A 25,042-nucleotide genomic window follows, 5' to 3' on the forward strand; every position below is an offset into this window, starting at 1 on the left:
AGTCAGCACTCCAGCTGAATTCATGCTTGAAGCTCATTTATTACTGTGCCGTTCTGGATTCCCATCTCTGTCCCTTGAGAATTGGCAATAGCAGTCAATGAAGAAACGGAGGGATCAAAATTAGAAGCCCAAGTCAACTGAAAAATAATAATGATTTATAACTTGAGACAGCCCACAGAAGTAGATGGACAGGGATGACAGGCACAGGAGAAGGGCAGCATGGAAACCAATGGCTGGAAGAGAGGATGGAAACAGTAAGAAAGGAGGAAAGTGGCAGGTGGGGGGAATCACACCATGTTCTGGCCATGCTGAGACACTGCATGGTTCTGCCCTGTAACAGGTCATCACCTTTTCTTCGCAAGATGTTGCCGTACTTCCAATATCACTGCCTCAATAGCTCATAAACTGCTTAATCACCTGCCTCAGTCTGAAGGGCTTGGGTTAATCTGGCTATTTTGACTCCAGCGTCCGAGGGAGCAGTCTCATGTGAAGGGCAGACTGAGGGGAACCTCAGAGATGTTGCAGTTGGGGTCAACAGCTGTCTTGGGCCAGCACAGCTGCCGCTGGGAGAAGACCGAGTTTATAGTCATATTTCAAAACCTGTTAAAGATCTGGGGTCAGTGCAACACATGGAAAGAGACTGTTCTTGTCTCATGAGGCATACAAGTTCAGAAGCAAGGAATGCACAAAGACCAAGAGCAGTCAAACCAATAATAATTAATGAACATTTTCATTTTGTGGCGTTTACTATAAGCCTGAGCAGGAGTCATCTTTTTGCCCCAAATGCTGTTTAACCAAGCCATGGTGAATCAGATGATTTTTTTATGTATGGGCTTGGAGAAGTCTTGTTTTCTAAATGTGAAACTGTATTACTAATAAACAGGAATACGCTAATTCAAAGGACATAACCCAGCAGGACTGTTTCCTTCTCACCTCCTCATTTCAGCTGAAAATATAGGTCTGTTTATTTTTTTTCATCTCTTTGCACTAACAACAGCTATAAAAGTTCTCAATCCCCAAGCTAAAAAAAAAAAAAAGATGTTTTCTTTCTGCTTCTCCTTTTGTTCTCTTGCAATAAATTCTGTAGTTGTCTTCGTTGCCTATCAATAGGTTAAACATATCCAACTTGTATGTTTAAATGCTGAAGACAGAGAAGTCCCCAAGGATACGTCAATCGTTGGCTCTGGTACAAAGAAAATACTGTATTTTGCTCAGAAGAGCTTTCTGTGGCAATTTAAACACAGTGAGACAGACACAATATCCTGGAGAGAGGAAAACCTGCCTTATTACATTCCTGACCCAAGAGAAAGGATCTGCCCTTAGGACATAAAAAGAATCAGTGGGGAGAAAAAAAGAGAAAAGTTATCTAATCCTAAAAATAAAGACAGCAGTTCATAATACAGCATGACCTTCTTTTAATCTCTGATATAGTAGTTATACAGTATGGATGTGATATAATACCAACAGGGCAAACACAGCTTGCTCGTCAGGCTGGGAACCAACTCCCTCGGCCTGTATCTATGTTTCCAGGTTTTGGACAGCTTTTTGGTAGGCTTTGGGATATTCTGTGGAGGGAATGGAACTTATGGGTATTGCAGGGATTCTTTCCCAGTAAGATCACATCTTGCTCTTGTTTCATTTAATATACATATATTCACGTATACAGTACAGTTAAGTCTGTTAGCAGCAAAATGCAGCTCCATCAAGGGCAATGTTTTACAGCTCTCCCTTGATTTCCTGTGTAATAGCATGCAGCTATAAAGCAACGGGCAGAAATTGCATCTTTATTTCCTAAACCTGAAAGTTTAATAAATGAGATTCTGCCAGAACATCAACATAAATGTTGTGGACATTAATCGTTCCACTTTTACAGTGGTAGGAAAGATGCTTTGATGACTTTCAGCTTTGTTTCTTCTCTGATGTTCTCTTCCATAACTGTCTAAAATCAAGTGCCATCTCTTTCTTGAAGGTTGCATTCTTGTATTACTAGCTGGGAGGTTAATAGGTGAAGCTAGTATGTTACAGGAATTCCAGCTTTCTTTACTCTTTTTTTTTCTGAGTGTATGGAAATAATTTTTCAATGTGTGCTGCTGTGATAACTGGGCTTTGCCAGTTTCTCCAGGGCTGATGGTCTGCATTGCATTTGCCATAGTTCAAGCAAGGTATCACAGCTTCCATATTTTGTGATGTTAACAAAAAAAATAAAGCTCCACCTCTCTCTTCAACCACCTGAATCTGTGACCTGCCCAAGGACAGGGCTAATTGCATTTGTGTGAAGGAGCTGCAGCAGTGAAGTGAAGGAACTGGAAGTGGAAACCACAAACCAGATGCTCAAGTCAACTGTTCTCAGATGGGGATGTTTTGGTTATGTCTTTGCCCTCCAAGGGTAGGCCCTGCTTGCCTGAGAACTGCTGAAGCAGGGAAAGATGGAACAGGGTTACCATGAGGATGACTAAGTTCTTGGGGCACTGGGATAAAGGAGCCCACAGGGAAGAAGTGCCTCCCCACTGCTCCCAAAAGAGTACAAGGGGCCAACTGCAAGCTGACCACTCCTGGCATTTCTTCCAACCACCTTCTCCTACTTGTCTGCCGTCTGCATTACTCCCCTGCTCTGCCTGCCAACCTGGTCGCCCCCACCACAGTGCACTCCTGTGCACAACTCCTGCAGTTTGTATTCCGCGCTCCACCCTGCTGCATGGATGCTGGTAAACTCTCCTCCAACTTCCACTCACTCCAGCACCTTTCTTGGTGCAAACTGTGCATGTTTGGATGCACATTTTGAGAGCTGCGCTGAGCATGTAACTGCTACGCTAACAGCAAGAAAGCCTTTTGCTGGAGGGTAATCCCTTCTGGAAAAGGCAACCTGACAGGTAGAACCCTATTACATCTTTCACCTTCACCAAGACTTCAGCAATGCACCGGAATCACTTCAAGAAAAATAACCTTACATATCCATGTTTGGCTCACTTTTACTTTGTGTTTTTTATGCTCTTCAAGTTCAGGTCCCCAAATTACACCCACATTTTACCTGTCTCCTGTGTTAAGATCACATGAGAAAAATTTAGGGTAATTTGGTGCCTGCAGCATAAACCAAGAGACTCAAGACAGACTAGCAAGGAGAAAAGCAGAGGGAAAAAGAAGCCAGGCAATATGTGCACCAGTGATGAAGAATTCAAACTTGGCTCAAAAGGCCAGGGTTGGAAGAAAAGACTGAACAAAGGCTGCTTGCTGAAGGGTTTAAGACCCACTGCTGACTAAGTGATGAAACCGTCATGTTGGCCTTTACGATGCAATAGCAGCTGAAGGTGGTCTTCTCCCAAATCCTATACCGTAGCCCTGTACGGATGATCTTCAGCCTGCTCTGCCTGCTTTCCTTCCTTTTTTCTCCATCACACATGCACACAAGCTCTCCCCACAGGCTTTCTGAGAGCTGGCTACAGGCAGGAGCGGTACAACTTGAAGTGCAGGAAGGATTCCTGGCTTCAGGAAACAACTCTACGGCATGACTGTGAGGAGGTGCAATGCCTGTTCCTGCCATAAGCTCACAGGAGAGGAGATCCTCATTGCAAAGAACTCCACATTCCTCTCAAATCTGTTACACATTCCTTTCTCAACCTAGTCAAAGCACAAACAAGGGCAGAGTTTTTCCTACAGTTGGATGGGGAAGAGGGTAAAGCCTGGCCTGAAACCAAACTTCTGCCCTTCTCTAGGTCTGAGATTACCAGTGAACATTGCCTAGAAAATGCACTGTCTGATACCTTCTAGAAGTGACTGAATATGGAAGGAGAGAAAACCACTTGAGGCTCACCTTCAAAATTTGCTGCTTCGTGATTTTTGCATTTAGGGATAAAAATTCATTTTACATGCAACTGCTACAGAATTTCCAGGAAAACCAAGTTAAACCACAATAAAACTCCCTCACACTCAGTACCCAATGTGAGCAATGGCTGACTTCTGTCTTTACAAATCTGAACTCACATACAGCTGTGTACAATCTTTAACAAAAACATATATGAAAAACAAGCCTTACCTTAAAAAACCCACAAAATGGCCCAGCACTTAGCGCTGCTTACAGATGTTAAGTGTAACACACTTAAAAGCATATATTCTATTTCTGGATTTTTCTCACTGGCAAAAGAAGACCACAGAGGACTCCTGCCAGCACACTTGAGAAAGAAGTCATCATAAAGAGGCATTACAACAAGGCATTTCATCTTATTTGCAAATAGTATAAGGAGGAGAATGCCGTCCTGATTTTGTAAGCAGCACATCAGCACACACGAGGCAGAAGAACTAAATACTTTGGATGTTTTCCCACATTGCTGCAGAAGACAAAAATCTATAGGCCTCCTTCATGCCACCATAACTCATCTGACTTCAATGGAAATCAGACCTGCTGTATATATTAAACCTGAAATTAACTATTCTTCCCCCATATTGTTTGGCTTTGATAAATTCCAGCCATTGCTCCTAGCCAAGATGCACAGATCTTGGTTCTGCGAGCTGCTCTGCTCAAACAGGCTCTTACGGCAGCCTGGAGCCTGTTAAATTCGATTGGGTCCAAACGCACTGAGCTCTCTGCAGGAGTGGGGCTTTAGCAGCTCTTATAGTTAGTTATTGAGTTGTGGGTTCAAACCATGCTTAAAGTAATAATATTTTCCTTTAAAAGAGGGCATGTTCACAAGAAAATAAAATGGGAAGAGATTTCTAATCTTTACATTCCACAGCACAGGCCAGATTGGTGGAGCCAAGAAATAACTGCTCAACAGTAAAGATGCCTAGAGCAGAAAAAAATGGAAGTAAAAAAGTACCCAGGAAAATATCCCAACAACTGTCATGCACTAAATGAATATATAAAGCCAGAGCTGTTTTATAAAAATTGTATGGCTTTAATGACAAAAATCTGTTAAAATTTACACTGCCTTTCAGTGCATGGGTTTGGAAATACACTGCAAGCAGGTTAGTACCAACAGGCTCTTTTGAGTTGAAATGTAACCCTATATTACAGCAGCTTTATATCATTTTATATTACCAGAGACAAACGGCTTAATCCCATGAGCCAACTTATGAATCTATGAAAGGCTATAGCAAGATAGAATAAGGAAAAGCTAAAAAGTACCATTTTAACAAGACTTTGAAGTCTTCCAAACTCCCAGACTGGTACAATGGGTCATCTATCTACGCAGGAAGATTAGCAAAATACTTGATCCCTTACAAAAAAAGTTAAACCATTGCCTTCTTTCACTGAAAATCCTACAGTCCTAATGGGGCAAAATAGTAAGGTAATTGTCACAACTAAATGGGATCTGCTCTTCAGGGTGTATTAAGCATATGGCCACAAACACTAAACATGTTGACAGGACTTGCTGCACAATGTGCACTTTGCTTAGGTCAACCTTGGACCAGATTTTGTAATATCATGCACTTCTACTCTTAGTACTTTGTTAACGATTAGAGCCCAGCTAACACCGATCCACTTAAAATGAAAGAAAAGATATTCCTCAGCAGGATCTTCCTGTGTAAATCAATCAGTAAGTCTTTTTCATTTTTTTAAAGAGAGTCCTATGCTTACCACATGCACATACTCAAATTGCCTGTATGATAAAAATACCAATGCTTTGTCTGCAGAAAGAGACTGTTGAATAGCAGGATTTTTTTCAAAAAATGCACTTAGTGTCTCCTTACACATAATCTAAAAAAGCTGCAGTTCAGATTAGGAGATAATGCCTGATCCACTTTTTGCAATGAAATGCACAAAAAATCCTAAGAAAGCTGGGAATGTAATGACTTAAAAACGCACAACACTTTTCACAGAAACTACAAAGAAAAATGATGGCAGTGATAAGCATTACCAAAATCTTTACTAGGCAATGTACGTTTTAACATTTGTTTCATCACAGAGGAGATCCTGGTAGAATTAATCCAACATCGGTAGGTGACAGAAGTAGCAGTGTGTTAAAGCCATGACATCACAACTGAACTGGAGAAAGTATTTGGGGCGCCTCCTTCCTAACATCTCTAAGAAACATTTCTAACAAGCTTCAGCATGTGCAACAGTTTATTGCTCCTCTGAGACCTCCCTTGGCTTTTTTTCCATGGGACATCCATTTAGAATTTACTTTTCACATCTGTGCTAAGCTTGGTTGTCCCTGTCACATCCTAGCAAAATTGCGGTTAGCAAAGGTCTCTGTCACATGTTACAGGTTAGTTGCCCTCGATGCTCCAGGGAGTGGCAGCAGAGATACCTTCTTTCATCTCTCTCTTGCCATGGGCTAACATATTTTATTCTCTTGTAGATGGTCTGATAGACAGTCTTGTGTTGTAGCTAGACCACAGACATATGTTTGAGCTGTTGGAATGAAAACTGTGCAGAATCTCATAGTAGAACACGGGGGTATCACCTAACAAACTTAGAAAAGAGCCAAGGCCAAATTTTTTTCTGCCCTGCATTCCACCCACTAACTTTAATTGACTTGCAGTGAACTTACAGGTGCTTCTGGTAACTAAAAATCAATCCTAAATAGTCTGGTTTATCTCAAAGATTCATCTTTCCTCCCATATACCGCTGTGGCACCACCTGAACGGGACAGACTTGTGCTGGCAGTCAACCCCAGAAGTCTGCAGGAGTAAACCAAAGGGCAGTCCTGTATCTCTGTAATTCTCCCTCATCCAAAAACTATCAGAGCTGGAGCCTGGCACCTCCGGAATGTGATATAAACCACACTTCTTTATTCAGGCTTGTTTTACTAACCATAAGTTTTGGAATCCCCTTAGCAATTAATTTCCTGGCTGGTAATCCCTTGGCTCTGATCCACGCAGAGAAAGTGGCTGCACTAGAGGGAGGTGTGTGAGGTACACACTCTGGCTTTGCGAAATGAAGTGGTCTCTTGATTTAAATGACAGCAGCCAAGCCTGAAAACTTATTTGCTCTGTATAATGAAGTAAGCTAAGCTCACTGTTAAACAGTCTTTAAGCTGAGTGTAATGTGGCAAACAGTCAAATACTGCAGGTAGAGTTTTCTTGGTTATCTGTGGTAATATTAGAAATAGTTTAGACACAAGAAAGATATGCAGAAACTATCCTAACAGTAGTGAGATACAAAAATATACATTGTATGATAATTAGCACTGATAACAGTTTAAAGGATAAAGCCTTTATTTTACTAACTTTAAGAAAAATTACACTAACCAAAAAAAAAAAAAAAATCACTGCATACTCATAGCGTATTAAGCTTCTATATTCTCAGCTCTTGTAGAGAGGTACAAAACTCTTGTAATCCTGCCTAGTGCTGGTAACTGGCAAAACAATCTACAATGCACAGTCCAGAGCTACAGGGATGCCTCTCCCTAGCAGCCAGGCCAGGTGGGCTTGATCATTTTTGACATATATATATTGTTTCAGGTCTTCTGAGACAAAGGGACAGAGAAGCTGTGTGGGCATAATTCCTATTAGCGGCCAAACTCTCGAAAACATTTTGACTAGGTTTCCTTTAGTTTTAGACAAAGGCGCTCACAGGAGGAAGAAAGTTGGTACTGTGCTCACATGTGCTGGAAAGAGTGAGATACTATCTTTTTAATTAACTCAGCCTAAAATGATGCAGTCTTAACTGAAGCGCTCCAATCCTGGATTCCTCAGATCAGGAAGCATTAGAGCTAAATAAATACAGGAAAGCCACTTGTCCTTCACACTCCAGAATGCTAAGCCCCCCCACCCCCCCAAAACCATACTGGATCTCCCTGGATGCATCCCCTTTCCACATTGTCCTGACATGGAGGGCCTACCCATAGGTGTACCTTAAACAAGGATCATAAATAAAACCAGTGCCAAGGGAACAACAGAAGAAAAAAAGGACGATGAGCATTTTAGGTACAAATACTTGTGGAGCAAGCTCTTGCCCTCACTGAAAACACTCTGAAAAAGATCCCTGAATTCAAGGGGTGTTGCCCTTACCTGGGAGAAATCACTGCTGAGGTGAGGTGCTAACTAGAAGCAAAGGACGGACTTAGCTGTGTTGTGCTTCTCTCTGAAAATTTAGTGAGTGCCTACCTGCTGCTGTGCTGCTGCTGTTCTTTTTTTTAGTGCTTTCTTGACACATGTAGGAGAGGATAAAAGCCTAATGGGTGCGAGTGTCAGCACAATATAAATTACTGCAAGGAAAAACTTGATGCATGGCTTGGGATCTGAAAGAGGAATGTCCACCATTGTTTGTGATTATGGATCACATCACAATCTAATAGCAATTTTTATTTAATCAATAATTTCCATGCTGAACAGACAGCCCTGTTACAGAGAATCGACAAGCAGCTACTGATAGCGACAAGGCTTGTTATTAATCTTTACCCTGCCAACATATCAACCAAACTACTGTAAAAAAGCACCACCAAGATGGATTTAGAAGTAGGTCTTTCTTTTTTTTCCCCTTTCCTTCTTTTCTTTCTCTCTTTTTTCTTTCTCCTTTTCTTTCTCCCTTTCTTCCTTTGCCTTTCTTTTCTTTTTAGCTACGCAGCCCCATTACCCTTCTCCCTTTCCAGGTATGTAATGTTTCATACACTTTATATTCTAAGTTTATTTGAAAAACCTGGGGCTTGAATTACACAAAAAGGCAATTCATATTAAGCAATTTCACAAATCAGTGGGACCTAGCCCAGTGCTCAGTGTTAGCCATTATAGGCTAATAAATCATACTTTCTCTTTGAGATGTCAATCGCCAAAGTGCTTTGTAAAAATGTTGGCATCTGTAATTCAGCGAAGCCTTTTCATCTTGAAATAAGATGCTCCAGACTGATAACAAGAATAATCCTCTCTTGATCAAAAAAAAAATCTGCATTTTACCAATTAAAGCTGCTGCCAGAAGCCAAACGGAGCAGCACTGAGACTCCACTGTAGTTTATCTCTGCTAAACACAAGGAGGGATACAGTTAGAGCTTTGTTTCATTTTCAGCTTGACTACTTTATCTCACGGAGAACTGCAGCATCTCAGCCCTGCGATACACGTAAGAACGGTATATGCAGACCTCATACCTACAGTGCAAGCCACCAGAGGACCCACTCCTGACAAAACCACCACCCATTCATTTTATAGATTAGGTACCCGACACCTTGAAGAAAAGTCAGGCTCACACGAAAGTTTAAGCACTGGAAAACACTAAATTTGTTTCACCATGATAAAAGGCTAATCTGCTTTCTTTTTTTTCTATTAAGAGGTTACACAAACAAAAGAGACTGCAAAAATGAATCCATGCAGCCCAGCCCACTCAAAACCAAATGCAGAAGCTGCATTTGCGCCTCTATTTAGCTTGCCTGTCCCTGCCTCCGTTCTTGCATGCTGATCTGCCACTTCTGTCTGAGAAAAAGCACTTCCACATGCAATAGCTGGGCCAGCACTCATAGATTTCTATTCTTCCAGGCATCTGGTTTTTATGGGCAAACCTTTTGGGTTGAATATGGGCAGCTACAAGGGAGAACATGGCACTTGTGACAAAGATATGAAGATGGGCTGGATAAAATCCTATTCACTGTAAGACAACAAAAGCAGTGCTGAGACAGACGACACCCAACAGGGACTCCAGAAAGCTTGAAGTAGATCTTCCACTGGTTCACCATAGTAACACAGGCTACAAACCAGCAATCACTTAGTCAGCAGTAGCAAGGCAGGAAAATGCTGCACAGAAAGCGCAGCTCTGTCCCAGTGAATCTGCTTTGTCCTGGCCCATTGGTGAGGACTGAAAAGTACCTGGAGTCAATGCACAACCCCAACCTTCCTTGCAGCTCGGAGGCAGCAAAAAAAGCAGGCAAGGACTTCCCTTTTCTCTCTTCTCCATGATATGCCAACAACAGTCAGGAGCCAAAGAGCCAACTCAGTCTGCAGCTTTATTCTTGCCTACGCATTTGTCGCTCAGTCAGCGTGGGCTCCTCTGGGACTGGGCTGGCAGCTTCTTATCCTGCACTTCTCCCCCAAACTGGAAGGCACCTATGATAACATCACTAACCTGGAAGAGTTCACTAGTTGAACTTTCAGGCAAAATAAACACTTCAAGTAAGTATGTATATCCACAAACCACCTAAATAGCGCTTTGTGATTAAAAGCACGGACAGAGGCTGAACGCTGCTCCCTGCCACGCACAGCCCTTTCCACTCATGCGCCCACTTGTTACAATTTCAATCTAAATCGCTAGAGTAAATTCTCAGGGCACAGGAGCAGCACTGTTCATCCTTACCTACACCAGTGAAAAAAAAGTGCTATTTAAATGACACGTCATAGTTTAGCAACCTCTTTCAGGGACACCAATTCGAGGACAATGACTTTGGCAACTCATATGAACAGTAGCTGTAGTAGCAGCAGACTAACAACAAGTTTTCCTAATGCTGTGAAAGAAATGCTAATTACAGAGGAATTAAAATAAAAAAATGATTACATTTCTCTCTCTAAATCCCCTCTTAATACTTCACAGATTAGGGTGGATTTATTTTTTTGTAAACCTTTCTCTATGAAAAAAAGAAATCCCCACTTTATTTTTTTTTCCCCTTCTCCTCTGTGATTCATCAAAAGCCAAACTGTAGGTAGGGGAACTGCCAATGTGCTTGTGTAGTGGAGTGCTTAAGAGGACCTGAGCCAAAGCACAGCTGGCCTTTGGGTCAAGCCCAGAGTGAGTAAGATCTCTTCACAAGACAGCAGTGCTGACTTTTAACACGGCTGGAAGGCAGAGGGCATCACCGTGGCTGGCGCAGAGCAAGGATGTGCTGGGCAAACAGGAGCCATGCCAGACCCCAAGGGCTACTGAGGCTACAGAACAGCAGTGAGGTCCGTCTGTGGTTACTTAACCTTAAAACCTGACAGCACTTAGATGGTTACCTTTGATGGGGGGGTTAAAGACTTGCTTCATTTAAACAAGTCTGTGTTAGGTACCCATACAGAAACCAAGAGAAAATAAACATGCACTCAGGGGCACAGATCTGCTTACTAGCTCTCCTACGCCATGTAATGAATTGCTGGCCTATAAATGATGCTACCATTCCGGCACAGTTCAAAACTATGGGTTCAGCAACCTATAATCCAGCACAGTAAGGTGGTGTCTTAATTATAACTAAGCCTTTAAACAGGCAGCTAGGAAGAGATTTCAAAATCTAAAAACTTCTGGACAGATGTTTCTCATGATTATTTGCTATAATCTCTCTCTCCCTCCTCTCCCTTGTTTCCTCACAGCTACAAAGGTCAAATATACTGAGGGGATGCACAAACTGGAAAAAACCTTTTCATGGCAGTTGCTTGCCTCTGAAACAACTCCCTGCCTTCTCCATGTTGTTCCAACCTTCAGCCCAAGCCCTGGGCTTGTCTCACTTGGAAGAATGATTTCTTTTGTCCACAGCATTGCTTCTCCAAATATGGATTAGGGTCCAGACCCCAGTAAGTAAAAAATAAAATAAGATGAAATAGAATAAAACCACCACCAAAAATCCCTTTGCTGTTGTACATAAAACATTCTCCTTTGTCAGGAAAAAAAATGATTACTATAATGGATTTCATGTTCTTATCTATTCCTTACTCTTTTCAATTTAAAGGAAACATTTCTGAACCTTTCACAGCAGTAGCTGTCACTGCCACGCACAATGAGCCTGCGAACAGGCTGAAGCCTCTCTGTGTTACTGTACAAGTGCCAAATAAAACTATAATGAAAATGCACTGAAAACTGCCTCTGCAAGGAAGAATTAAAAATTAAATAAATCCCTGCACATATGTGGAGATGCAGGCAAACTGGGATGTGTAATTACACCCCTTTGGGATTGTGAATGGACTTGCTTCACATAGCTGGGACTTCACCTGCATCACGACCAGTCTGCAAGCACACCTCCAGCACCCAGAGAAAAGAAATCGCTAATGCTTGAAGGATAATCTGCCTTTTGGGGCAGCTGTGTGTAATTGCCTCCTTTCAGGCACAGATGCCTACCTGCACAGCTGCGAGTAGCACCCTGTTGGCTTTGGCAGCTCGAGGCTATTTGCTCACGGGGCAGTTTCTCCTCCTGCAAGCGGTGGGCAATGCATGACTCTCAGGTCATCTACAGCTCTGCCACTGCAGCTACTACTCAGGGGAACTGCTCTCATCTGGCTTATTCTCCTATGGCAGCTGGATCTTTTTTTAGAGAAGAGGGGTGGAGCTCTCTCCAGTCCTTACCTACCACTCTCCTACAGCAGAGGAGTTGAGGAAGAAGCCACAGGCCAAAGGCAGCATGGTAGCAGAGGGAGCGAGACTTTCAAGTCTATTGACTTTGAGTGTCCTTATTTCTGGGCATCCAAAACAACCTGCTCCACAGAGGTCTAGTCCTTCAGAGAGTGATGTGCTCCTCACCTCCCAATCAGACATGTTCTTCAGTGCTTCGAGGTGCACATCATTGATTAAGGCACCTCCTATCACGACAGATGCTGCAAAACCTCAGCTGAGGCAGGCTGTGGTCACAGCCCAGGTTTTATATGGGTCTCCATGGATCGCTGGCAAACTTCTGTTGGTCAGAGCTGAACCCACCCTCTTCTGTAGGAGAGGAGGGCAAAAAGATTAAGAAACTCAAGTCACGGAACTTCATGTAATGGTTCTTCTGGGTATCCTCAGTGCACCGTGATTACCTTGGGAACATGTGGGTACCTGAGAAACACAAGAAACTTTCCACTGGTGCGGTAACAGAGCCTGGTGGAGCATTACAGCAGCTGCCCTGGGGATTGCTGGGGGAGCGCTCCGTCACCGGGGCTTTGCAAACAGGCGGGAAGACCTCAGCAAATGAAATCCTGACTGTAAGCCATTGCTGTCAGTTTAGGGCTTTTTGATCTCATCTAATCAAATGTAACAACAATGAGAGAATTTTATTGCTGTACAATTATGGAGAAAACACTAACAAAAAATAGCTCTACAGTTCTTCAAGCATGTTTTTGAATAAAAAATAATTATCATCAAGGCTACACAGCAAGGGGGATGAGAAATAGGCAGCACTGCGTTTTTCTGATTGCCATTGTATTAATATTTAACAATAACTTCAGTCATTTCCTTGAAGGATAATTTCCTTAAACAAACTTTTATCTTTAGTGTCTAGCCCTTCTGCAATATTTTATTCTTAAACTGATTTCGGGGGGAAAAAAAGACAAACTGCAACAAAAAGCAGATTTATAAAAATATACAATATCTTATTAGCTTCTGGGCGCTCAAGTGCATTTATCACATATTTAAAACAAACTTGAGCTCAGCTAAGCCCAATTATAATATCTCGCTGGGCAGAGAAATTAATTAAACAGCTGAATGATAAAGACCCCAGCAGCAAACTGAAGCTTTAAAATAAATAAGTTTGGTTTTTTGTTAAGAAGAAGAGGGAGAGAAAGAAACCTTTAATACACTTGTTCAAGCAGTAACGTAAGCTATCTTTTCAGGAGTGCAACGCACTGTAAATAAGACTACCTGGCAGGTGAATGCAGTGGTGGCTCTAACGCAGCTCTCCAACTTTGTGATTTGCTAATGTGCCACCACCCCCCCGCTGCCTTTTGCACCAACTTCAAATAACCCTGGGATCCTAACAGTGCAGCTCAGCGACTGAACCAGAACAAGGGCAGAACTTGTCAGGATTTAAGAGCTTTCAGCAAAACCCCTCAATTGCAGCCAGTACCCTATTCCATAGAAGGATATCAATTATAGATAGTGACTTGCTTTAGCAGGGCAGTCGGTACTGTCAGACGCTAGATAGACAACCATGAAGAATCATGAATCTTTCTATTAACTGTAAGAGAAGGGGGGGAAAAGGATGGATAGGTGCTATAAATAAGGCAGAGCATCTGAATGGTTTAACACCTTGCCTTTTGGTGTATGTATCATGAAAATTTAACCATGCTGAATTATAAGTGGCACATATCACTTGAAAATAAGAGCTCCTGCTTCAAAATCATTCCAGTGTCAAACCCTTCTGGGTGGGTCAATAACAATTCTTTTATGTAGCTTTTCAGTTATTTATTCATAGCAGCCCAGGTTCTGTTCATAAATTCAGTCAGAAAACATTGTCTCTTGGAGCCTAAGCACACTTTCACTAGTGCCCACATTTCACACTAATAACAGCAGGATTTTGCTACAGAAAGTAATGCAGAAAAATGTGATCAGATGCTGACTATTGTGCCCACAATTGCAATTTCTGCTCTAAAGCTATACCACATATTCAGACACAGATTATCTTTCTATTTACCATTCCATACATGCTATATTACACATTACTTTGTAATCCAGATATTGCTAGAATCTGATTCACCTACAGTTGATTTCAAAGTAAATCGGGTCCCATCAGTCCCCAAAAGGTAATAAAGCTATGCTCATGTGACAGGAAGACCAAAATATACACAAATTCATATTTATCTCTTTTGAAACACATGCATACGTGCTTGCATATACACCCTATACATGAAGGGAGTAATGACATCTATAATGTGAACTGTGTGCATTGCGTATTGTGGAAAAGCTCTCCTGAGCTCTGCTCAACCTGGCGCAACTAGAATTCACACTGAGGTACCTAATACTTTAGGAAACAAAACAAACAGGTAGAAATATACTTCCATCTTTTCCCTAAACACTGCAGTTCCTCTAAGATTCCAGTGCTTTGGGATGCAAGGCTTGGATAACAGTCTGTTCTGTGCCATCAGATGTTTTGGGTCTGATATCTTACTATTATGCATGGCTACAAACAGTAGCTTTATTCCCCTGAAAGAAAACTCCACATTCATTAAAAGACTTACTGCTAGCCTGCGTAGATCCTGAAAATTTAGCCTTATCAGGATGTGTAAGAATGCTTTTTAGGTCTTTTTTCTGAAACTCTGCATTTTACAAATTTCTTCTTCTCAGCTGAATTTCCAAAGCCCAGGGAACTGGTTTAGAGAGTTGTACAGGTGAAAGAATACTCTAAATGCTTCCAAGTCAAATATACAAATGCATTTTCCTTTCTACTGAATATATGCTACACACCACGTACTCAACAAAGTGGGTAACGGGGAAGGGTCTTCGTGCAATCCTTTGTGAAGACCTACACAGCTCGCTCTCAGTTTCACTATACAGTTCACTTGACTACCCATAGTATGGGCAAGTAGGTGTGCGTATGCAATATGATGTAGTATCATGTGTAGTGCTGTATCACACCCACCCAACTTCTGAACACGTGACTGTAGCTCTCTGCTCATGCTAATCATCCTTTCTGAGTGCCAGGGAATACAGGGAAGTCAGCAGACGTTACCTGGATGAGTCTTGCTAGGGCAATTTAAGCCTTTATTGCCTTTATCTATGCCAGTTGCCCCTGCCTTGAAGATTACTATGCCACAGTAGAGTCAACAAAACAGGATGGTTATCTGTACTTTTGATTACCTACATGGCAGTCCAGCATCTTATTCAAAACCCCCTTCAAGCTCGGCTGGAGCAACTGAGGCTCTGCTGAGTCTGCCAGCAGGTTGGGAATCACCCACAGAGCAGCAGTGCATGCGGCCAGGAGAGACAACGTGGCAGAGCTCTGCTGCAAGACTTGAAGGTTAATAGCGTGGTGCTAGCTACAGCCCTACCTGTACACAGGCTAGCTCAGGTACCTCCAGACAGCACCGAACAGCCTGATGTACATGGCCCTGGAGCTGCAGAGTGAAGAGCTCGTGCCCATATCGGGGTCCTTCCTTCTCTTGCGTTTGAGCAGCGTCTAGCACCACGGGACTCTGGGCTTGACGAGGCCTCCAGCTGCTACTGCAGTGTAAATATTACTGAGTAAAGGATGTACTCATGCCACTGAGACACACACTCTCTCTGTTCCTAGTTCAGGTGCACACGTGCACATGTCAAGTCAGGAACTCATGCAGCGCAAAGGCGCTGAGGTAAGCGCATTTACAGCAGCTTGTATCTACTTGGATTTACGCGCCAGTATTTGGGCAGGAGGCATACACGAGCCACATCAGTGGGGAGATTTTCGAGGACCGAACTGCTGCTTGGGGACTGAACGCTTTCTGCCGGAGTCACAGACCTAAGCAAAACCAGGACTACCTTCCTGTGAAGGCCTACCAAGACTCAGACTTGATTTCCCTAGTTGCTGCAGGTGTACATCAGAGGGCTCTGGCAATCAAGGGCAGACAAAATATGGGAGAGACAGACCAGGGTGAAGGGCCAGACTTTCAAACAGAGTTGGATGTCTAAAGACCTTTGCAATTCTGGACAGAAATAACTCGCTCAAGTCCCCACAGCAGGGCTCTGTCGGAGCAGCAGAAGAAATCACAAACCAGGGCCCCATCACTGAGTCACGCTGACTCTTACAGCATGATTTGTGCTACTTGAATGTGATGGTTGCGATGATGAATTTATTGTCTTCAGGGTATCGAGTCAGGGCTTGCACCTCGTAATCTTAAATGCCATCATAACATATCTGAATCCTAAGCCCTGCCAAAAAGAACTCCATGTATCATAGAAACATTTTTTATATCCCCTTTTTATGTCTAGAGAAACCCATTTCAGATGTTGCCATTGTGCAGAAACATAAGAAATACATTTTTTTCAGAGGAGTCTTGCTGTTGACCCTTATAATACAGTCAGATTTGCTATAAAAATCACACCAGAATCAACAAATGCATTTTAAAAAAACCCCAAACAACCAATCACGCTGTCCATTTAATTCACCTTAAACTACAAAACATTAGCTAGTAGCTAACAGGCACAGTGGAATTCAATTAATTTTTACATCTGAAATGTCAAAAAATCCTCTTCCTTTTTTGCATTACCAAGGGCACCTTTATTCTGCAATTCTCTTCTATTTCACATATTTTGGTGTAAATTATTTATCATCATCACTAGGATCATTTCTGAATATTGAGAAAGGTTTGCCAGGCATCATAAAGCTTCAGCCTTACAATTATTCGCAGATATAAAGACTGTGCCTGTGCAGAGCCCCAGATGATGTCAATTGGTCTGTTTGCATGGAATCAATTGCAAGACCAACACTTGATCTTTTAAATGTGTCCAACCCTTTGTAGCAGCTGTTTATATGGCATTTCTTCCCCAAAAGATACGGTGACACCAACAGAGTCTCTCCTTACATTTCATTTTGGCCTATTAAAAAGTTGGGGAATTATTTGTGCAAAACGTGTCCAAAGGATTCTTAAAAAATGCCACAATTCTGCCATTATTTTAGTTTTGATAGTCTTTCACATATTATTATTTTGTTACTGTTACTACTACTACCTAATAATAACAAGAAACTGAAAATACAGCTTGATGAATAACTGCAACACCAAGAGGCTCTCACACTCCAGCAAGTGAAAGCTGGCATTGCTTTACTAAAGTCAGCTTTGCAGCATCAGTTTACCATTTTGCATAGTGTTTGGAAATAGATGGTGAGGTTTTTTTATTTATTCTGGGTGGAAAAGTACATTTTTCAACAAGCTATTTCAGTAGTACTGGCCACATTTCGCAATCGATTTTGCATGATCTCCAGGAAAGTATTAAACAGTTTTCTACAATAAATATGATTCTGACACACTGATCATTTGCTGAAGATGTTTCTCTCTAATCTGTACTAGGAATTCCTTTTTTTTCCGAGTATTTGCTATATTCTGTGATGCCGGTAATTAAGAGAGATGCTGCTAGCTAAGGAGGTTGGAAATGGGGGGGACACTGTACTTGCCAGGTTATATTCTAGATTTTGACTGTTCATTTTCTAGCTTACAATATTACAAAACAGTAAAAATAATTTCTTTTGGAGAGGTGGCAGAGAGGAAGAAAAAACAAGGCAGATATGACTAATATTTGGTGTAGCATAAAAAAGACCATAGTTTGCTTTTGCTAAAAACATGAAATAACTCAGTCTCCATGCATTTAGCCAAATAACCCCCTTCAGTTTTACACCCAACAGTAAGTTGATACCACCACCACCCCCCCCCTTAGGGAAGGGGAAGAAATCCCCTCACCCATTTCTACTGTTACAGTCCCTTTGAGGAGAAAAAAATCAAACTTGGCTAAAGGTTAATAATAATTCATGTCCAGCTTACTATTACTCAATAACTATCAAAGTCTCTAACTCAAAATAGCGTTTGCTGGCTTACAGGATCAGAGCCATTACAATCTCTATTGAAGACTTTATTGAATTTTACACTAAGCTTTAGCTGAATGAACAGGTCAAGCACTGTGGCTCTGAGTTTTCTTTATTCTCAGAAACTCATAAACCCCTCTCCAGTTTGCAGCGCTGTTAGCTAAGAAACTTGACTCAGCACAGGGTCAGAGAACCCAACCCCTATGAAAAAGGTCACATAGTTTTAAAACCCAGTTCCTGAATACCATTAACTTACATGCACTAGCTGTTCCTGCGTGTCAAACTCCCGGGAACAGCCTTCCCAGTGGCAGTTTGTCTCATAGACCACTTCAGGCTCCTGTTTGCTTTCATCTTTGTCCCCTTCCTCTTTTACCAGGGTCATTCCTTCTGGCTGTTCCTGGAGAGAGGAAAAAAACAGGGGTGAAAAGAGAGAGGAAATTCTGAAACTGAGGAGGAAGAAAAGTGAATTACTTCAGCATTAAAAGAAAGATGATGGGGGGGGATTATTTTACTCTCAGTTTGCTATGTTACTCTGTTCTACAAAATACAGAAGCCCAAAACAGGCCTGGTAAGCCCAAAGTCATTTGCAGACTATATGTGTAAAATAAATTTTTCCTCCCCACAGGTACTCACTGCAGAGAATTTCTAAAAAAAAAAAATCCCTTTACATTTCAATTAAAAGCAAATCATAAAGGCTTGGCTTCTCTCTCCTATATTTAAGCAGCTTGTTATTTGTACACTTGCCCCTTATTATTCAGTAGCACCACTAGTGAAAAATGCACTATTCAATACAGTTGAATAATTGGAATTTGACTTTAGTACTAGGGTTAGACATAAACCGGATCACTGGCAATCCAAAGTGTGTTTTCATTGTTAATCCAGTGACAGTTTTGCACACTAAAACCTTTCCAAGAACAGACTGGTAATTTTCACGCTACTTGTTAGTCTGTTCTTGCCCACAACGTGTGCATGAAAGGGGTAAGCAGGGAAAGAGAACATTTAATTTTGTTTTTTTGACTTTACACCTTCAGTTGCTCAAGGTGCCTCATTCTCACCACCTTGTTATTTGCTCAGAGTAGGAGTCAGATGTTACCGTAAGCATTTGGTTCACATTATGCACTCTTGCTATTTTTCCATTTCGAACGCGCTGAAGGATTTAGACAGACCTCTGCTTTGTTTTCATGGATTCACTCACAAGATCGAGGCTCTGATTCTCATCTCCCCTGAGTCACTGTAAATCAGGAGTTGCTCTACTAAAACCAGTGGCATTAACTGGTATAGGAAGTATAGTATATAGGAAGCTTAAATGAGACTGGAGCCCGACACTGAGGCCTCAGTGCAGTACAGTGTTAAGACCTGGTAAAAAGTCAAGGTGGCATAAGTATTTTTGCTGCACAGAAAATACGTCCTCAGTGAAGACTTGAATGTCTCTTGTTCACTTTCCCATGGCAAACAGAGGGTTGAGCGCGCTCTGACTGATCACAGGAGCCTCTCCATCAGCCTCTTTCCTCTCTGCCCTCATTCTGCAACAGACCCTGTACCCCAGCAGCCCCTCACCGCTCACGTTTAACCCTTGCCACTGTGAGCTGAGACTGCCCGTGTATGCACTAGATGAAGGGCCATACGAGCGCAGGAAGCCTGAAAACACAAGCTACGGGGAAGGTGCATGTTCCCTCTGGCAGCAAGATGAAAGGCTTATGACTGTATCTGACCGCCATACCTGCACGCTTCCCGCTCCCGGGCTGGGGAGGTCCTCGTCAGGCTTTATCTTGGAGCGCTTGTTGTGCATGGGATCTCCAGTGCTGCTCACTGCAGATTCGCTTGTGGGTTTATTCTGCTGTAGGCAGGGTTTTTTTTCCCCCAAAAGAAGACAAAATTAGACTGTGATAAATACGTAGCTCCAAACAAAAATATGCAGCATCTGCTCAGCAACTTTATTTGGAGAAGCTACACTGTTAATTATATAGGATATGCAATTACATTGTGCTTCAATTACATAGCATTAACTTGTGGAAGAGCTGCATCGCTCAACCTTGTAATGGAGCAGGGAGGGAACAGGAAGGATGGCATTTGATGTAATTCCTTGCTACAAACCAATGCTGTTTTTGTCAGGCCAGGGAGGGGTAGGAGGAATTTGATTTTCCACATAGTGACGACTTCAGAAAGGCAATTTTGAAAAGCAAAATCACTGTGCGCTCATTCAAATAAACACAAGAGAAAGATTTATTTTTTCACAGTTGGAGGAAAGGTTTTGCACTTAACATCTGCCCACAAGATCTCAGCTCTTTTACTGCATTTCCCATTATAATGGTGGATAGGAAGAAAAATTGAACACTAGTGTGAGACTCAGCCAAAAAATCCTAGATGAAGTCCTGGATTCTCCCAAGTCAATAGCAAAACTACTGCTGACATAAACAGGCCAGAATCTTGTTTTTCTCCTGCTGTGCTAGATTGAACACCATTATCTACACCCGCAAATGGATCTTGTAGGAATCCAGAGATCTTTTAGAGATATCTGAACTTGCACGGACCCCACAAAAAATCAATATGCTTTCTACAGCAGCATGTTCTGCTTCTACATTTGTAAAAGCTAGCTAGGAGATAAACAGCTCCCAGACTGATAAATAACCTATCCCAGGTCATCTGGAAACAAATAGCACTAGTTAATAACAGGAAAAGCACGAACTGTGATAAACTCTACATTATGGGCCTGATTCACTGCTGCACATGCCCAGCTTTTGAGAATACACCTTGGTTTACTGAAATGATTAATTCAAACTCAGTAAGTCCAATTTTGCACAAATCAAAGAAAAAAACCTTCAAACCTCTGCACTATCTTCAAGTTCCTCTGTTGCTCACAGACTGAGTTACTCACTTCGAGTTACTCGCACCTGTGTCAGGAGGGCAGAATAGGACCCTGTGTCATATTACAGTCAGCCTGATTTGGAGGTGAAATCTGCTAATCTTTAAAATGTTAGTATTTTGATGTGTTTTTTCCCCCTTTTCTTACTCCCTACCTCTGTTAACTTCCTGTGTAAGATCCAGGAGAGACAGTTTGGAATGAGAAGCTGCTGCAGCACACTGAAATATTTATGAGGACTAAAAAGCACACTACCAATCAGGAACTGTGGATACACTCCTATGATTTATAATAAGGGGACTGCAAATGCTATAGCTGCAAGAAAACTGTTATCGAAGGGTCTCGGTGACAGTGGTGATTAATTGCCATCAAGACAATGTCATTTATTTAATTTATTTCAGTTTTAAATTAATGGGGTACAAAGGTTTCTTCTGTTGTCTCTCACCTGTGTGGACTCAGAAGGTCCAGAGCTGACCTGGACAGGGTTCAGGACACTGGGGATGCCAGGGATAGGTCTCTGGGTAGGAAAAGTTGGAGCAGGATGGATGAGTGGAGGACTGTGTCCAAAGGCTGAACCTAGGGTTTGCTGACGACTTATAATTTGCTGATGCATTTGCTGGAGGGATACCGGTGTAGGAGGGTATGTGAAACTCAGAGCAGGGCTGAATTTGGGAGAAAAAGGAGGGAAGAGGGAGGAAAATGATGAGGGTCGTTACAGTATGGAACCATATAGATTAAACCTTTAAAATATATTTGATATATTTACACTAATTGAAGTCAGGTCCCTCCCTCCCTCCCCCTCATATCTTTCTTCGTGCCCCAAAGGAGGATAAATCCTGGTTTTAAATCCAGAGTTGGCCTAGATTTACTAGTGAGTGCAAAAATGATACCATAACAAAACATAACATTTTTTCCTAACATTTACTAGGAAACCACAGAAAGCTGACCGAAATAAAATTCAGAAAAACTGAAATAAAAGGAAAGCAGTTCAATAACAGCTATTTATTGCAATAACAAACTTTATATAAAGAAAAAGAATGGGTGCCTACATGCTTTATAGTACTTTTATTGATAATGCAGTTCCCCTATGTTCACGTGTATGAAGCAGTTCCTTTAATCTTGGCTCATGCTACGCTCTTTCATATGTCTCTAGATCTTATTACAAGAGGAGAGAAAATCAATTGGTTAAATGTGTTCTGAACACCATGCTTGTCATATCACTCATTTGTTTGCAAAGATGGAAAGCTCAGTTCGTCCAGAATGTCACCTAAAGAATTTCCATCAGTGCTGTTTGGTTACAGAAACTGATGGATTAACCTTTCCCCCCTGAAATTGGTGATCAATGAGTTTCAACGTAGAAATATTCCAATGGGAAAGCACTTCTCCTTCTTCCAGTTAAACAACATTAAATGTCTATTAAAGCCCATTATGCATGTTAATACCTGTCATCACTTCATTACTTCACCGTATTTCCCAGACTACAGTGACTTTGGAGGAAATTACACTGCCATCTAAGGACCTATTTTGTGGGTAGTGCCAAAGCATTCTTTGTGTCACACTCGAGAAATAAGTGGTGTGGAACTAAATCTTCACACACAAGAGTATGAGATTCTCCTGGCAATGTTTGCCAATAACTTACAATCATAAAGGAAAAAAAAAATATTTCAAAAAATTTTAAAAAGGAGGAAAAAGTGTATTCATTGATTTTTTTTCCTTAAAAAAAACCCAGCGAACAACTACAGTCCAAAACAGCCATACAAATTTAAAACATCTGAAAAGAGAGGGGTGCAAACATAATACCTTTTAAGAATCAAGGCTTCTTCTAATGTCAAAAGGGTGGATTTAGTCCAAATTTACAGTCTGGAGTCTTAATTGCTGTTGCTGTTAAGTGCATTAACTGAAAATACCGTGATACAAAAAGAGCTAAAATCATTTCAACCATTTTAAGTAATAATTCTACAGAAATTCTGTGTTCATTAATCTGACTATACATTTTGTCTGTTTGACTACAATCCATAAAGAGACAGCTTCAATGTGATTACATTACTATTATTCCTGGTGAGAACTCTGCATTACAATAGTTTGCCCATTTAGGACAGAATATCATTAAGAATACCCTGGGAGAATTTTACTGGTCTTTGAGGAACTCTCTTTTCATTTTGCATTGTATTCTTTTTAATAAAGGGAGGCAGAAATGTAGTGAAAACAGTAATTGTTCACAGCAAGGGTTAGGGAGAAATCAGTAATAATATTCAGTTATTGCAGCTCTATAGTCCCTGCTAGTGTTCCTGTAAGCAACCATGAATGATTACAGCACGACTTAGCTAAGGTAGCCACTATGGATGATTGATAGGACATTAATCAAAAGATGCATATCAGACTCAGAATTTGTTCACAAGCTTTCTTCTAATAGCTGATTTCATGTTCAGTGAGCTCTATGCCAGTTTGTTCAATTTATTCTTCAGTGTACAAGCCATTCATCAAAGAACACAATGATTTAACACCCCTTTTCCTTTTTAGTGAACAAACATTGCTAAGTGTAACTACTCTGGCCTGTTCATTAAAAAACATACAATTACAATGTCATACATGAAGCTGAAACAATGCCTCCTTACTATACGCCAGCATTTTTTGCTTTGATATATATACTGTGAGTTCATCTCATATACTTCGAACGCTAGACGGCACCATCATGAAGATGCTATCAAATTCACCATGATCAACAAACACAACAGAAACAGTTTGTATGAAGTATTTTATTTTTCTGTGAGTGGTTAACACCTAGGACATCTTCACCCTTCAGCTGAATCAGTTTAAAAGAAAAAAATAAGTGGACTGATTTCATTGGGAGCTCCAAGCACACAGCACCCTTGGAAATACAGGTTGGAAATACAGGAGGTTTTTTTTTCCTTTCTAGGTGTTTAAGCATGCACAATACCTAGCTTTGCAAGTCCAGGTCCAAAACTTTGGTAATATTCTTCAGATCCTACATGGTAAAAAGACAAACTTACGATTCAGCCACAAGACATGACTGACTTAAGGCCTCAGCTCAGAGATGTAGATCCTGCCCATCACTGCTCTGTGACTACAGTTACATGAGAACCTGCATCTAACATTAATTTTTCAACCTATGCAAAGCAAGAGCACAGGAGATGCCTCCCAGTTTGGGAGAGGCAGGAAGGAACTGCTGTGATCTGAATATATTTTTATCTCAGCTGGAGGCTGTTAAGGTGCCACTGACTAGAGACTTGGGGACTTGGATGCTGAAGAGGAACCTTTGGCACCGAGTAGGAAACAGACTGTAGAAGCCCCAAGATGTATGTACACACACGACTTGCACTTAATGCAGCTCACATATTTACTGGAATTTGGCAATATTCTCCACTCAGTCCCTCCAAAGATGAGAAAAGACTACTGTGTCAATAGGGTATTTTTGGTCAAGCATGCCTCCTTCACATTCTCTACCCCACATAGAGCAACATAAAAAGTGATGATGCCTCCCCAGTGGCAAAATACCTTTCTAACTAAAGGACAAAAGCAGTTCTGCTTTAACAAATACAGAAGCTAGCTTCACTGGCCTGCAGTGATGTGCCTTACACCAGTACAGTGCAAGTGCTTAAACGTTAAGTATATTTGAAATTCCCCTCCCTATATAAATAAAAATTACTTCCACCAAAAGGATAGATTTTACCTCATAGAGATGTCCTCTTTCTCTACATATGCTCTAACACCATATGGAGCCTCCGGAAGGAGGATGCTAAGCCAGGCATTGTTGACTTTTGTCCAATTTGGAAGCAAGCAAACTTGCAGGGTACAGCCGAGGAGACAGACATCATCTTAGCTAGGGGCCTTGACTGGAAATCAATGACACCAGCAGCAGATGCATTAAGACACAGCTGGACAGATGTGCTAAGTAAAGGAAGAATCCTTATTTCTTCATTATCTTTCTTTTGCCCCATGCTCAGCACCAAGGGTTGAGTCTGAGGTACTAGGATTTTTCTATGGAGCCTGGCAACCTGCACTCCATTCCTTCTGCCTCCAAACTTCAAACACCTCAGATTGAAATGAAAAGGAGATCATGAGGGAGCAGAAGAACAGGTATCAACTAGCCAGCACAGC

The 25,042-nt window shown here is 41.6% G+C and overlaps 1 protein-coding gene across 3 annotated transcripts in view; it reads right to left on the reverse strand.

Moving 5' to 3' along the window:
- The window catches only part of GLI3 (GLI family zinc finger 3), a 216,133-nt gene that overhangs the window by 22,627 nt on the left and 168,464 nt on the right, over positions 1 to 25,042 (reverse strand). For 2 of the 3 annotated variants that reach the window (XM_075054405.1, XM_075054415.1), the window contains exons 8-10: positions 21,369 to 21,585; positions 19,784 to 19,900; positions 18,320 to 18,460 (exon numbers count right to left, since the gene is read on the reverse strand). In XM_075054405.1, coding sequence (XP_074910506.1) covers positions 18,320 to 18,460; positions 19,784 to 19,900; positions 21,369 to 21,585 — 475 coding nt within the window. The remainder of the gene's footprint in view (positions 1 to 18,319; positions 18,461 to 19,783; positions 19,901 to 21,368; positions 21,586 to 25,042) is intronic. The other variant, XM_075054424.1, reaches the window with a different exon arrangement.

The sequence above is a fragment of the Buteo buteo genome, chromosome 2 (assembly GCF_964188355.1).
Source record: "Buteo buteo chromosome 2, bButBut1.hap1.1, whole genome shotgun sequence".
NCBI lineage: Eukaryota > Metazoa > Chordata > Aves > Accipitriformes > Accipitridae > Buteo > Buteo buteo.